This window comes from Hypanus sabinus, chromosome 3, assembly GCF_030144855.1.
Source record: "Hypanus sabinus isolate sHypSab1 chromosome 3, sHypSab1.hap1, whole genome shotgun sequence".
Classification (NCBI taxonomy): domain Eukaryota; kingdom Metazoa; phylum Chordata; class Chondrichthyes; order Myliobatiformes; family Dasyatidae; genus Hypanus; species Hypanus sabinus.
This window is the reverse complement of record NC_082708.1, coordinates 4370440-4385305: the sequence shown is the minus strand read 5'-3', so window position 1 is coordinate 4385305 and position 14866 is coordinate 4370440. Positions and strand designations below refer to the sequence as shown.

The 14866-nt window shown below is 43.7% G+C and overlaps 1 protein-coding gene across 4 annotated transcripts in view; it reads right to left on the bottom strand.

Moving 5' to 3' along the window:
• The window catches only part of nup98 (nucleoporin 98 and 96 precursor), a 108337-nt gene that overhangs the window by 67897 nt on the left and 25574 nt on the right, over positions 1-14866 (bottom strand). For 3 of the 4 annotated variants that reach the window (XM_059963546.1, XM_059963549.1, XM_059963547.1), the window contains exons 4-9: positions 14118-14294; positions 9199-9341; positions 8267-8374; positions 7031-7214; positions 3677-3840; positions 958-1095 (exon numbers count right to left, since the gene is read on the bottom strand). In XM_059963546.1, the coding sequence (XP_059819529.1) occupies positions 958-1095; positions 3677-3840; positions 7031-7214; positions 8267-8374; positions 9199-9341; positions 14118-14294 (914 nt within the window). The remainder of the gene's footprint in view (positions 1-957; positions 1096-3676; positions 3841-7030; positions 7215-8266; positions 8375-9198; positions 9342-14117; positions 14295-14866) is intronic. The other variant, XM_059963548.1, reaches the window with a different exon arrangement.

Sequence of the window (14866 nt, the reverse complement as noted above, 5' to 3'; positions counted from 1 at the left end):
TCCGAGCATGATCTTTCTGAACTCCAGTACATTTCAAATGCTCTACAAGATGATCCCTGTACTTTGCATTAGCTTGCAGCTGCACTGGTTGAATTACTTTTGATTTGAAGTATCGCGTGAGTGATCAGGGATCAGCCGCCCTCAGTTGAACATAGATCATTAAAGCACAGTACAGGGTCTTCAGCCCACAACATTGTGCTGACCTATTAACTTGCACTTCCCTCCCTCAGCCTTCCATCTTTCTTTCATCCATGTCCTATCTAAAAGTTGTTAAATGTCCTTAACGTACTTGTCTCTACCACCATCCCTGGTAGCGTGTTCCACATACTGTGTTTAAAAAAAAATGCCACCTTTGACATCCTTCCTATATTTTCCTCCAATCATCTCAATATTACACCCTCTCTCTGTCTCTTATCATCCCGTACACCTCCATCAAGTTACATCTCATGCTCCTTCACTCCCAAGAGAAAAACCCTAGCTTGCTTATTCTCTCCTCATAAGATATGCTCTCTAGCCCAGACAGCCTGGTAAATCTCCTCTGTACTCTCTCCAAAGCTTCCACATCCTTCCTATAATGAGGTGACCCAACTAAACACTATATCCCAAGTTGATTTACTTGTTCATTTTTTTTTCCTCTCTGCTATATTATGTTTTGCATTGAACTGCTGCTGCTAAGTTAACAAATTTCACATCACATGCCGGTGATAATAAACCTGATTCTGAACCTTGTCCAACCAAACCAGGGTTTTATAAAGCTGCATCATTATAGCCTCTCTAGTCTTGAGCACAATCCCCCAACTGATGAAGGCCAACACACAACTGATTCTTAACCATTCAATCAACTTGTGTGGCAACTTTGAGGGATCTATCGATGTGGACCACAAGTTTCTGTTGGGATGGTCAGAGACAGTGCTACCTCCCAGGACAATCAGGAACGCGGTGAACCCCTGGACTTACATTGTTGACATTGGTGAACGCCGCATTGGTACCACCGAACAAGCTGCCTCCAGTGCCGAACCCAGTCCCAGTGCTGGTATTAGTGCTGCTTCCAAAAATCCCTCCTGACTGAGAGACCTGAGGAGTTGCAAATAAACTCTGGAACACAGATGGCTAGGTTAGAGCTCAGACAAGTCCAAGTTGAATTCATAAAGCATTGTTCATTGTTAATTTATATTTGGAGATACAGCGCAGAACAGGCCCTTCGAGCCGGGCTGCCCAGCAACCAATTTTAACCATAGCCTAATTACCAGACAATTTACAATGACCAATTAACATGCTAACCATCAGCTGTGGGAGGAAACCCAGACACTCAACTGGAAGAACATACAAACTTGCTTACAGAGAATGCTAGAACTGAACTCCAAACTCGGGCACCCTGGCTGTAATAGCGTCACACTAACCTGTACACTACTATAGCACACAACTAGCAATGTAATAAGCACCTCATTTATTGAGTTGAAAGCCAAGGAAGTAATAATTCTTTCAAACAGACATCTGAATAAACCAAGCCCCCATCTGGAACTGGTTTATTATTGTCACATGTACCAAGATACAGTGAAGAACTTGAATACCGTTCCTACAGTTCGATCCATTACACAGTACACTGAGGTAGAGAAAGATAAAACTGTAACAATGTGGAATAAACATCAACAGAGAAGTGCAGTGAGCGTAAACAATAAGGTGAAAGACTCGTTATAGTAGGCACATGACCACAAGAAGCTACTGATGGTTGTGGACACAGCTCAGCTCATCATAGAAACCAGTCTTCCATACAAGGACTGACTACACTTCCCACTGGCTCAGTAAACCAGCCAGCTTATTCAAAGGCCCTACCCACCCCGGACATTCTCTGCTCTTCCTTCTCCCATCGGGCAAAAGATACAAAAGCCTGAAAGCACGTCCCACCAGGCTCTAGGACAGCTTCTACTTCACTATTATAAGACTATGGAATGGTTTCCTTGAGCAATAAGATAAACTCTTGATCGCATGAACCTCAGTATGATCTTGCATCTGATTGTGTACCTGCACTGCACTTTATTCTAGATTTTACTGCTTTAGTCTGTTCTACCTCAATACACCATGTAATGATTTGATGAGCAGAAATTCAAGTTTATTGTCATCTGTACACATACAAAGCATTTCTCTGGGCCACGGTGCACCCACAAAACACATCACACACAGCACTTAAAACTTATTTATTGCCATAAATAAGTTAATAAAACACAATTAAAAATGCATGTAGTGAGCAGCACAGGTAAACATTAAACAGCTCACTGTCTTCGTGAAGAGACCTCAGTGGTGGCAGGATATTCAACAGTCTCACAGCCTGAGGGAAGAAGCTGTTACCCCGTCTGGCAAACCTAGTCCCGATGCTCCATACCTCCTTCCTGATGGTAGTGGGTCAGAGATTATGTGGGGAATGCTTCAGGCCTTTCATATACAAGTTTGTCACTGTATCTTGTACTGCACAATAGACAATAGAAAACCAACTCCCGAAGGGGGCTTGGTTCAGTTCATCTACAGCACCTCTCGTATCAGTGTCCCTCAAGACCTCCCTAGAAATGGGCCAAATAGCCTAATTCTGGTCCTAATCTGATGGTCTTCTTGAAACTAGAACACCCGGGAGTAACACACGCAGTCGTGGAGAGAACATGTAAAATTCACACACAGGCAGCATCAGAGGCCGGGACTGACCCCAGGTGGTTGATGTGTGGCAGCCGCTGTACTAGATGTGGCAGTATGCTGCCCAGGACATTGTTGCCTCCAACAAGGAGCCAGCTACCCCGATCTTTAATGGAATACCCATTGTTCCCAACATCCTGAAAGTCACTACTAATCTGAAAGATAGCAGGCACAACCACAGAAATATGGGAGGCTAAACACTGAGCCCTGTACCGAGAGATTTACTCCCGACACCCCGAAGACTCTTCACCATCTAAAGCACACGTCAGCAGCTCGAAGGACAACTTGCTTGGTGTAACAGCCTGTTATTGTGCTGAATAACAGGCAGCATACTGGTTAGTGTAACGCCACTACAGCACCAACGATCACCCATTGGGGATTAACTGGGAGTTTGTATGTTTCTCCCTGTAATACCTCTAGGTATCCTGGTTTCCTCCCATATTTCAGGTTAGGGGGAGTAAGTTGTGGGCGCGCTACATTGGTGCCGGAAGCATGTTGACACTTGTAGGTTGCCCACAGCACATCCTTGGACTGTGTTGATTGTTGATGCAAACTACATATTACTGTTTTGATGCATACATGGCAAATAAAAACTCTGCCATGAATTGTCCCATGCCTGGCTGTCAAAGGAGGAGGGTTGCCCATGGGGTTTGTAACCCCATTCCGTAAAACCTCAGAGCTTCAGAAATGTCAACAGAGCTCCAAAGACCCCATTCCTGGGAGAGGAAGGACAGACCAAGTTGGGCTACACCTGGGAAAACTTGAAAGACTGGCCCAAGACAGAGGACTCTAGTGAGCTGCCAGCAGAGACCCATGTTCCAGTAGGGGTAATGGGCTTAAGAGGTGACTAAGTTAATTTTTATCTTTATGATAACTCTCCCAGCAGTGAGACTGCTCCCTCTTGGTTTTACCCCATTACCTATAGCAAGAAATCACAAGTTTAGCAAGTTGAACACACAGACAGTTAAACTAATAGTTCTCCTGAAAGTCTTACCATGCTGCTGGTGTTGGGCTGTCCCAGTGTGTTAGCCGCACCGAACCCAAAGCCGGTGCTCTGTGTGGTGGTGGCGAGGCCGAAGGGCTTGGCACCAAAGAGACTGCTGGTGGGCTGTGGCTGTCCGAAGAGGCCTCCAGTAGACGTACCAAAAGCACCAGCAGCTGGAAGACAGAGATCCAAATGTCAGCAGAGAGCAGTAACAGCACACAGACTGCGTCAAGGGGCAGCAGCCATACTTAACTATCCTTTCAGCCCCAAACCTGTCACACAAAATAAGACCAGGACCTACCTGTGACCCTACACCATGCACACATGCTTGCATCTTTTCTTTTTTGCTCTTTTTGAACTACTTGTTTAATTTTGAAGATATATTTAATATAATTTATAGATTATTATTTATATATTGCACTGCACTGTTGCCACAAAACAAAAAAATTCACAACCTATACCGGTCTCTGCCATTCCTTTGGATTCATTGGCTGCATGGAGGGGGGTAGTCTGCTGCATTGGCAACAGCTTGCTCTCCATATGGTACTGCCCTGGCCTACGCATCACGTAGACACAGAAAGCATCTTCCTAAATTAAAAACACAAGGAAGTCTGCAGATGCTGGAGATCCAGAGCAACACACACTAAATGCTGGAGGAACTCAGCAGGTCAGGCAACACCTATGGACATTTATTCATCTCCACAGATGCCGCCTGATCTGCTGAGTTCCTCCAGCCTTTTGTGTGTGATGCTCCTCCGAAAGTAAACCTGATAATGATTTATTTTTCTCCTAACAATAACTTGCCCTCCAATTTAAAATTAAGCAGCAATTGCTGCTTGGATAATTACTGTTTGGGACAGCATGGAAGCTTAGTGGTTAGTGTAGTGCTATTACAGAACCAGTGTCCCTGATCTAATTCTGTTTTTTTGTGACAACCTACAGTCATTCAAACTTCTTGGTGACACAAAATTGAACTTGAGGTCCAAATAAGTTGGCAGCTGCATAGCTGCCCAATCAAGTCAAAGATATGCTTTGCCAAGGGTAGATGATTCATGTTGTAGAACCTATAAAACCCTTCCTGTAGCTTCAGGATATTCTCAATAGGGCAGAGTCATGTGTTCAAAGGAAAGGCAGATCAGAATAAGACTTAATGGACTATATGCAGGTGTCAGTAAAAGTACCTGAAAAACAAAACTGGTTTAAAGGCCAAAACTTCTCATAATAATTTGTCAGTTTATGCACCTTTCATCACACTTCAATTATAGGGTCTTTTTTCAAATCTAAAGAAGTTGGGGCACAGTAGCCTAGCAGTTAGGATGATGCTATTATAGCCCAGCAATGGAATTTGGAGTTCAACTCCAGTGCTCTCTGTAAGAAGTTCGTACGTTCCTTCCTGTGAGCATGTGGGTTTCCTCCGGGTGCTCCAGTTTCTTCCTACAGTCCAAGGACGTACTGGTTAGCAGGTTAATTGATGATTGTAAATTATCCTCTGATCAGGCTAGAGTTAAACCGGTGGGCTGCTGGGTGACACCACTTGCTGTCCAGAAGGGCCTGCTCTGTGCTGTATCACACACAAACTTTCTTTAAAAACTGATACAAGCTCTAAAATGACCTTTAGTTCTGAATTTTATTTACAAGGTGGCAAGGTTCAATTGCTAGATCTGTCATGACTACTTCTGCACTGAAGTACTAGGCATTGCAGAGTATTGGGTCAAGTCATTGTGTATATTTAAGGTGGATGTTGATAGGTTCTAGACTAGTCAGGAAAAGGTTACGGAGGGAATGCAGGAGAATGGGGTTCAATGGGATAATATATCAGTCATGGTGGAATGCAGAGCAGACTCGATGCCTCATGACAAAGTGGCGAGCACTGAACAGAAGAAACTACACCCACCAGGGTGGTTACTGTCTGACCCAGGACTCCTCATTTCTTCAGTTTACCTGAACACAGTACAGGATCTGGTTGGGGCCAGTTTGAATCCTTTTTGGTTTACAATTAATAGAAATAGAATACAGCTACAACCACTCTAAAGGTGCCATGTGAGCATTGTGGCTTGCTTAACTCTTGACAGCACCAGCAATTCTAACCGCTGTCTGCAAGGAGCTTCTGCTTTCACCCTCTGGCTGCATGGGCTTCCTCTCCGTGCCCGTTTCCTCCTGCATTCCCAACACATACAGGTTTTATTTATTATTTTATTTACAGATACAGCGCAGAACAGGCCCTTCTTGCCCAACAAGCCAGTAAATCTACTAACTAGCAGGTGTTTGGACTGAGGGAGGAAACCGACACAGTCTGTCCGGACACTCAGCTGTGGGGATCAAACACTGATCAATACTCACTGGCACCACAAAGCAACTCCAGGCACCACTTTGCCACTATGCCGCAGCTTGGTGGTGTACTGCTCGTTAAAAACTAGAACATGCAAATCCAGTGATTGGTGTGCTCTACATCCACATCAAGTGAACAAGGGGGACAAGCAAACAAAAGCCACGAAGATTGGACATGTAAAAATTTCAAAAGCTCTGAATAGTACAGGTAATTTCCTATTACTCAATTTAAAAAAGTGGTTACATCATAGGAAGCCCATGTTCCCACCAGCTCTCTAGTCTCAGACTAATTCTCTCCCTAAAGCCATGTAGATACTTTAGAATCCTTGTGCAGGATTCCCTTAAGATTAACTTGCAGGTTAAGTCTGTGGTGAGGAAGGCAAGTGCAATATTAGCACTCATTTTGAGAAAACTAGAATATAGCAGCAAGTGATACTGAAGCTTTATAAGACACTGGTCACACCACACCTGCAAGTAGCTTTGGCCCTGTATCCAAGAAGGAAAATGCTCACATTGGAGAGGGTCCAGTGGAGGTTCACAAGAATAATTCTGGAAATTAAAGGGTTAACATATAAGGAACGTTTGATGACTCTGGGCCTGTACTCACTGAAGTTTTGAAGAATGAAAGGGTATCTCATTGAAACCTATCAAATATTTAAAGGCTTAGAAAGCATGTTTCCTATAGTGGGAAACTCTTGTAATAGAGAACACAGCCACCAAGGGCATCCCTTTAGAACAGAGATGAAAAGTAATTTCTTTAGCTGGAGGGTGGTGAATTTATGGAATTCATTGCCACAGATGGCTCACAAGGCCAAGTCACTAGGTATACTTAGAGGTTCCTGATTAGTAAGGGCAAATGTTACAGGGAGAAGCAGGAGAATGGGGGTTGAGACAATACAGTTTGTAAATCAGCCGATGGAATGGTGAAGCATACTATGATAAGCTGACAAACCAACCGTTTCACTCCAATAGTTCTTGCTCCCTCATGCACCTTTCACTATGAAGGACCCTTCCCCTGATGGTCAGTGAACTTACCTGCTCCGAAGCTCGTTTTGTTCTGACCGAAGTTGAATCCTCCAGTGGGGTTGGCTGGTGTAGCTCCAAACAGCCCAGTGCCAGTACTGGATGTAGCAGTGGACGCGCCAAAGAGTCCACCCCCACCCCCCAGTGGGGCCTGTGGTCCTTTCCGGCCAGCAGTGTAATCTTCCAGTCGTAGCTCCTGGGGAAGGCAAAAGTCACAAGGAATTAGTGTCAATACCCAATAGCGCTGGTCGGGGTCAACTATGGATCTTGTATCCTAGTTGTCTGAATACATAAGCTAGGGCAGTACAAAGTGGATAGCAAGCTGTTGTCCATGCAGCAGGCTCCCCTTGTCTATGTGTGGAAATTGTGGTAAGGCAAGGGTTAAAGACAACACCCAAGCAAGGCTGGGACAGTAGAAGTCAACTAAGACTACCAAATCGCTTCTGATGAGATCGGCTGGGATGACTATGACAGTGTAGTCAAATCCAACAAGTGACACTGTCCTAGTAAGGTCTTCCGAAAACACAGCATTTATTTATACAATAGGGGACGCCGGAGACAGATGAAAGGATGTGAAACACATGCAACAACTAAGGGACAATTGCTTTACAAACTTCAAAATATCATCAGTTGTCATCTTCAAGTTTTGATCAAATTTTAACACCTCTTATGAATGGCAATTGATCTTTCAAATAAGGAATTTGCCGAATTTACAAATGGTCAATATTCATCATTGATAAGCCATACCTGTTTTCCGTCCTGGCTTCAGAAATAGCGCGGGTAATAGCGGCCCATGCAGTATTTTTTGTGCGCAGGTTTTACAATAAGTATGTAAGAGTGCGAGTGAAGTTATTTTACTTATTTTATTATTGGTGATGAACCCAAAGGAACGGCAGAGACCGATCACTTTGGCATCAACAGCAGCTGCCAGTCAGCATCGCAGGACTGCCTTAGGGACTCCAGCACTGAACTTTTCCCCCTTCAGGATTTACTCCTGAAGTCTTCCCTCTGAGTGGGTATAGCTGCAAGGCAATGGAGATTTGAGATCAGAGTTTCCCTTCTCCTAGATGAGCTGCCAACCATGGCTGATGAGCCCCATCTGCCCGAACACAGAGCAGTGAACACACCCAGTGGGCAACATCAATCCAATGCCAACTTCCAAACCTCTCGGCTGCATGGAAGCCCAATGTCAATGGGCCAGGGAGAGGCCATGAACACCAACTCTCCCCGACCAGAGACTGCGCTCACCTCGAGAGACTTGGTCTCGTACTCCTTCATGGCTGTGATACAGTGATGTTTGGTGCTGATGCTGGTGCTGACGCCAGACTTCACCATCGTGTCGGTGCCTGTTGGAGGCTGCAGATCAACAAAAGGCAAGAGAAATTAAGAGGGTCGTGACCCAAGAATCTGCACATTGTCGTGAGTACACCAAATCATTCAAAATTAATCCTTCTTCCGAAAGGAGCCCTCCTCAATGCACCTCAAGTAAGCTTGGAGTGTCACAGTAGACAAGCAGTTAGCATGACACTCTTACAGCTCTGGGTGTCAGAGTTCGGAACTCAATTCCAGTATTCTCTGTAAGAAAGTTTACATTCTTCTCGTGTGCACATGGGTTTCTTTCATGTGCTCCAGATTCCTCCCATAGTCCAAAGGCACACCAGTTAGCAAGTTAAATGCTCATCGTAAATTGCCCTGTGATTTGGTCAGTATTAAACTGGTGGGTCACTGGACAGCACATTGAATCTGCTCCATCACTCCATGATGGCTGGATTATTATCCTTCTCAACTCCGTTCTTCTGCTTTCTCCCTATAACCCTTGCTAATCAAAACTCAACTGTTAAATATACCCAATGACTTAACCTCTACAGCCGTCTGTGGCAACAAATTCCACAGATTCACCACCCTCTGGTTAAAGAAATTCTTCATGTTCTTAAGGAACATTCCTCTATTCCGAAGTTGTGCTCTCTAGTCTGAGACTCTCACTATAGGAAACATCCTCTCCACATCCACTCTAGGCTTTTTGACATTCAATAGGTTTTAGTAATATTCCCCCCTTATTCTTCTAAACTCCAGCAAATACAGGCCCAGAGCCATCAAACACGGCTCATGCATTAAACCGTTTGCTCCCAAGACTGTTCTAGTGAATATCTTCCAAACCCTTTCCAGCCCACAATACTCACATTGAATTTCACGGTTGTTCCAGTAGGTGCCGTGGCATTGAAGGATGCACCTCCAAAAAGGCTCCCTGATGTACCACCAAAGGGGTTAGAGGATGTGCTCGTGGTCCCAAATAATCCTCCTCCAGTGGTGTTAGTCCCGAAGTCTGAAACAGAAATAGCAGGGTCAGTGAGTGGGTGATAAAACACACAAAATGCAGGAGGAACTCAGCAGGCCAGACAGCATCTACGGAAAAGAGTACAGTTGACATTTTGGGCCAAAACCCTCAGCAGGACTGGAGAGAAAGATGAGGTGTAGAGTTAAGGGGGGGGAGGGGGAAGAAGAGGAGACTCAAGGTGATGGGTGAAGCCAAGAGGGGGAGGGGTGAAGTAATGAGCTGGGAAGTTGACTTGGAAGCTGTGTGGTTGGAGAAGGGGAAATCTAATAGGAGATGACAGAAGACCATGGAAGAAAGAAAAAGGGGAGGGAAGGAGCACCAGAGGGAAGTGATAGGCAGGCAAGGAGATAAGGTGAAAGGGGGAAAGGGGGTGGGGAGCTGGGGGGGTGCATTACTGGAAGTTTGAGAAATCGATGTTCATGCCGTCAGTTTGGAGATACACAGATGGAACATAAGGTATTCTTTCTCCAACCTGAATGTGGCCTCATTATGACAGTGGAGGCCATTAACAGACATATTGGAAAGGGAATGGGACATGGAATTAAAAGGGTGGCCACTGGCACACGAGAGCATAGGTGCTCAGTGAAGTGGACTCCCAATACACCAGTGTATCGTCGACTGTACTCCTTTCCACAGATACTGCCTGGCCTGCTGAGTTCCTCCAGCATTTTGTGTTGCTTGTGTTGACTTCCAGCATCTGCAGATTTTCTCCTGTTTGTGACTAGTAAAGCAGCCGTTCCGTTTTGCACTGTACTGACACCAACCATTCTCATCTACCATGATGCTGCCTAGATTAGAGAACACATCTGAGTAGAGGCTGAGCGAGAGGTTTCTCTTTGGAGTGAAGGAGGATGAGAGGTGACTTGATAGAAGTAAATATGATTACAGGGATAGTCAGAGACTTTTACCCCAAGGCAGTAATGGCTAATAACTTTAAGGTGAGTGGGGCAAGTACAAGACCATAGGAGGACTATTAAAGGGAGGACTAGAATATAAAAGCAAGTGTGGATGTGGAGAGGATGATTCCTATGCTGGGAGACTCTAGGACCAGTGGATACAGCATCAGAATAGAGGGGCGTCCTTTTAGGATGGAGATGAGGAGGAATTTCTTCAGCTAGCGAGTGGTGAATATGTGGAATTCACTGCTACAGACAGCTGTGGAGGCCAAGTCATTGGATATATCTAAGGCAGAGGCTGAGAGAAAACTTGACTGATCAGGGTGTGTAGGGTTATGGGCCGAATGCAGGGAGAAAAAGGGATCAGCCATGATGAAATGGCAGAACAGACTCACTGGGGCAAATGGCCCAATTCTTTTTCTGTATCTTATGGTCTTGTAAGATAGAAAAGCAGAATTAGGCCTCTTGTCCATTGAGTTGGCTCCACCATTCCATCATGACCGATTTATTATCTCTCTAAACCCTGTTCTCCTGCCTTCTTCTTGTAATCTTTGACATCCTAACAAATTAAAAATCTAGCAACTCGACGTCTAGTGTATGATTCCCAATTGGGAACAGCAGTAGAGGTCAAATGCTCTAGTTAGATGAGCACTGTGGCAACAGAAGGCAACAGCAAACCACTGTTGAAATTTCTGCCTAGTCAGTCAATCATGGAAAGAAACAAAAGTAAACCAGACAACAGCGTGAATGTGGTTGATTCTCATCAACAGAACCACACCTCGCTCGGTACAGCACAGTCATGTGCTGTAGGTGACACCAGACCGCCATCCAGAGCCTGTAAGCGATAGGGAAAGGCTAAGGGTGGCAACATGGAACATCCGTACACTTTACCAGAGAGGAAAGCTGGACAACACATTAAATGAAGTGAAAAGATTGGAAGTTGATATCTTAGGCCTGTCAGAAATTAGATGGACCAACAGTGGCAAATTCACTAAGAATAGTTCTCTGAAAATGTATTCTGGAGATCAACAGCATACGTATGGAGTTGGAATTATTTTAAACAAGTATCAAAATGTCTCATGGGATATTGGGCAATATCTGACCTGCTGCTTTTAGTTAAATTAAGGGGTAACCTTTTTAATATTAGCATAATCCAAGCCTATGCACCAACAAACGATGCGAATGAAGAGGATATCAACAAGTTTTATGAAGATCTCGACAGTGCTTATGAGCAATGTAAATCTCAGGATATAAAACTAGTCATGGGAGATTTTAACTCCAAGTTAGAGAGGAAGGGTTGACAACATCATAGGGCCTTTTGGATTAGGGGAGAAAAATGAAATGGAGAAAAGTTTACTGATTGGGATGACAGAAACAACCAAGTGAATCACCAATACTTGGTATAAAAACCATCCACGTAGATTGCGTACTTGGATCGGCCCTGGAGATAAAACAAGGAATCAAATAGATTTCATTACCATCAATGAAATGCTTTAGAAATTACATCACAAATTCTAAAGCCTACCCAGGAGTGGACTGTGGTTCAGATCACCATCCAGTAATAGCTACCATTAAAACAAAATTAAAGAAACTGAAACGTGGAAAAAAGAGAAAGTATATGTTGGGAGAACTTAAAAAATGATAGCATTTTTAAGCAACATTTCAAAACAGCTGTAGAAAAACACCTCAACAAAAACAACACCTATTTGGGACAGATCTGAATATGCTATACAGCAATCAGCAGAGGAGATAATCCCAGTACAAGAAATCCAACACACCAACAGGGGGTGGGTAATCCAAGAAATTCTAGATCTGATGGAACAAAGAAGGTTAGTGAAGAATAATGAAATGCAATACAGACAGACCAGACAATTGTGCAATATTGCAAAGGAAGAACGGCTGAATCAAAAATGCAATGAAGTAGAAGGCCATTATTACCAACAGCAGAGAAGTGCACAAGAAAATTACTGAAATTTAAAAAACTTCCTCTACAGGATCAGCATACTGGATCCATACTAACAGATCCAGATGAAGTATGAGAGGTGGAGTCAGCATATAGAGCAGCTTTTTGAAGATATTAGGGGAGGAACCCCCAGATAGTAAACACCCTAATTCTGGCTCACCTATTACCAAAGAAAAAAATAACTAAAGCAATGAAAAGCATGAAACATGGTAAAGCCACTGGACCTGATGAAATATCAGTGGAAATGATACAAGCCCTAGAAGATCTGGGCATAGATATTCTTTTTGAACTGTTTAATGGCATATATGAGTCTGGTGTATTGCCTGACGATCTCTTGAAATCAGTATTTATAACTCTGCCTAAAATTCCTGGAACTATTGTCTGCGAAAATTATAGAACAATCAGTCTTATGAACCACATAATAAAGATTTTGTTGAGAATTGTTCTGAACCGAATTAAAAACAAGGCCAGAAACTTCTAAACTGCAATATGGGTTTAAGGATAGAGGAACTAGGAATGCAATTTTCATACTATGAATGCTTTCAGAAAGGGCAACTGAATAACAGAAATGTACACCAACACCAAAACCTCATGCAAAATGCTGGGAAAGATTTCACTGCTGATGTAATGGTTTTTCTGTAGCAGCAGTGTTTGGTCCATTGTTAGAGATAACAGGGCTTTGGAATGCGCGCTGCACAAAGAAGGGAGTGTTTTTTTTCTTGTTGTGTGCCTGAGACCAAGGTGATCTGGGTCTTTTGTTTATTGGAAGATGGGAAAAAAGATGCCAGAAAGGAGAGGTCGTAGACACCAAAAAGGAGTGGACGGAGTGGGCCGGATGTCAACAAAGCCCAGGGAAATTGACAAAGGATCAGTGGAAGGAAAACCGTGATCTCCAACTTGTGCACGTTAGACTGTTTCACTAAAACGGGCCCTTTTCTTTGTTTTACTTTACCAACCCTTTAGTCAAATTAAGAACTATAAAGCTAAATCGTTAATTGCATAGGGTGTACTGTCTGTAATTTCGTGGTACTAATTTGTAACAGGGTGACACATCGCACAGCATCCACACAAACAGGAGGCTTTGCAACTCAATCTCTCACGTTTGTTGGAGCCAGAGATCGTCTCCCCAAGACTCACACAGCCGACAGTGAAGCATGGTGGAAAGAGTGTCATGGTTTAGGGCTACTTGGTTGCCTCAGGGGCTGCATAGCTTGCAATCATTGAGGGAACAATGAATTCAAAATTGTATCAAGACATTTTATAGGAGAATGTCAGGCTAGTGGCCCATCACATTAAGCTTATAGAAGTTGGATAATGCAACAACGATTTGAAACACCAGTAAGTCAACAAAAGAATGATTTTAAAAAGGAAGTTCTTGTTTTGGAATGGCCAAGTCAGATGCTGTGGCATGATCTGAAGAGGACTGTTCATGCAAATTATCTTGGAAATATTGATGAACTGAAACAGTTTTGTATGAAAGAATGGTCTAAAATTCCTCCTTGCCGTTGTTCAAGTCTGATCAGCAGCTACGGGAAACATTTTGTGGAAGCTATTACTGCTAAAGGAAGTTCTACCAGTTATTAAATACAAGGGTTCACATTCTTTTCCAGCCTGGACTCTAGATGATTAAACAATGTGTTCAAAAAACACATGAAAAGTACAATTGTTGTGTTATCAGCTTAGGCAGATTGTGTTTTCTATTACTGAGACTGAGATGACAGTCAGACCACATTTTATGAGTAATTACTGCAGAAAACCAGGCAGTAACAAAGGGTTCACAAAAAAACTTCTTGCAACTGTAAATCTGAATTTTCAATCTTGAAGTCTGCTTTATCTTAGTCTTGAAGTTCCACCAACACAAGACTCTCCGGCATAAATTAACTCCCCACAAGAGTCCCTGCTTACTTCCAAAGCCTCCAGCCGGCTTGCTCTGGGGGAAGGCATTGCTCTGCTGGTTGGAGAAAAGGCCTCCAGAGTTCGTGCCCCCAAAGATGCTGCTGGATGTTGATGTCCCAAAGCCAAATCCCGCGTTGGTGGATGATGTCGCCGGCTGCCCAAAGTTACTGGTGCCAAACAGCCCTCCTGGAGAGAATATTGGAGACCATTAGTAAAGCCTGAAGACAAGAGCAAGACAGACTTCAACAAAGAACTGCTTTAGAATGGAAAGGGCTTCACACAGCACCTTCATAATCAGTATGTGCATTCATCAAGTGCGAAGAAACAGTAACAGGGACCAGATAATACTTCAGTAATGTACAACATAAAACAGTACGGTATAGGCCCATCAGCCCACAATGTTTATGTCGGTCCTTTAACCTATTCCAAGATCAGTCTATACCTTTCCTCCTACATAGGCAGAGGGATGAAAGAAAAAAAAACACACGGATGACTATTTCAGACACTCTTAAATGTCTCTGCTTCAGCTCTACCACTCCCCAGCAGCGTCCCAAACGCCCACCACTGTGTGTAAAAAAACCTACCCGACATTTCCCCCTCTTCCCTTTACTTTCCTCCAATCACCTTAAAATTATGCCCCCTCACATTAACCTTTTTTGCCCCTGGAGGGGGAGGGGTGTCCTCTGGCTGTCTACTTATCACCTTATACACCTCTTTCAAGTCAACTCTCATTCTCCATCGAGGGTGTAATAAATATT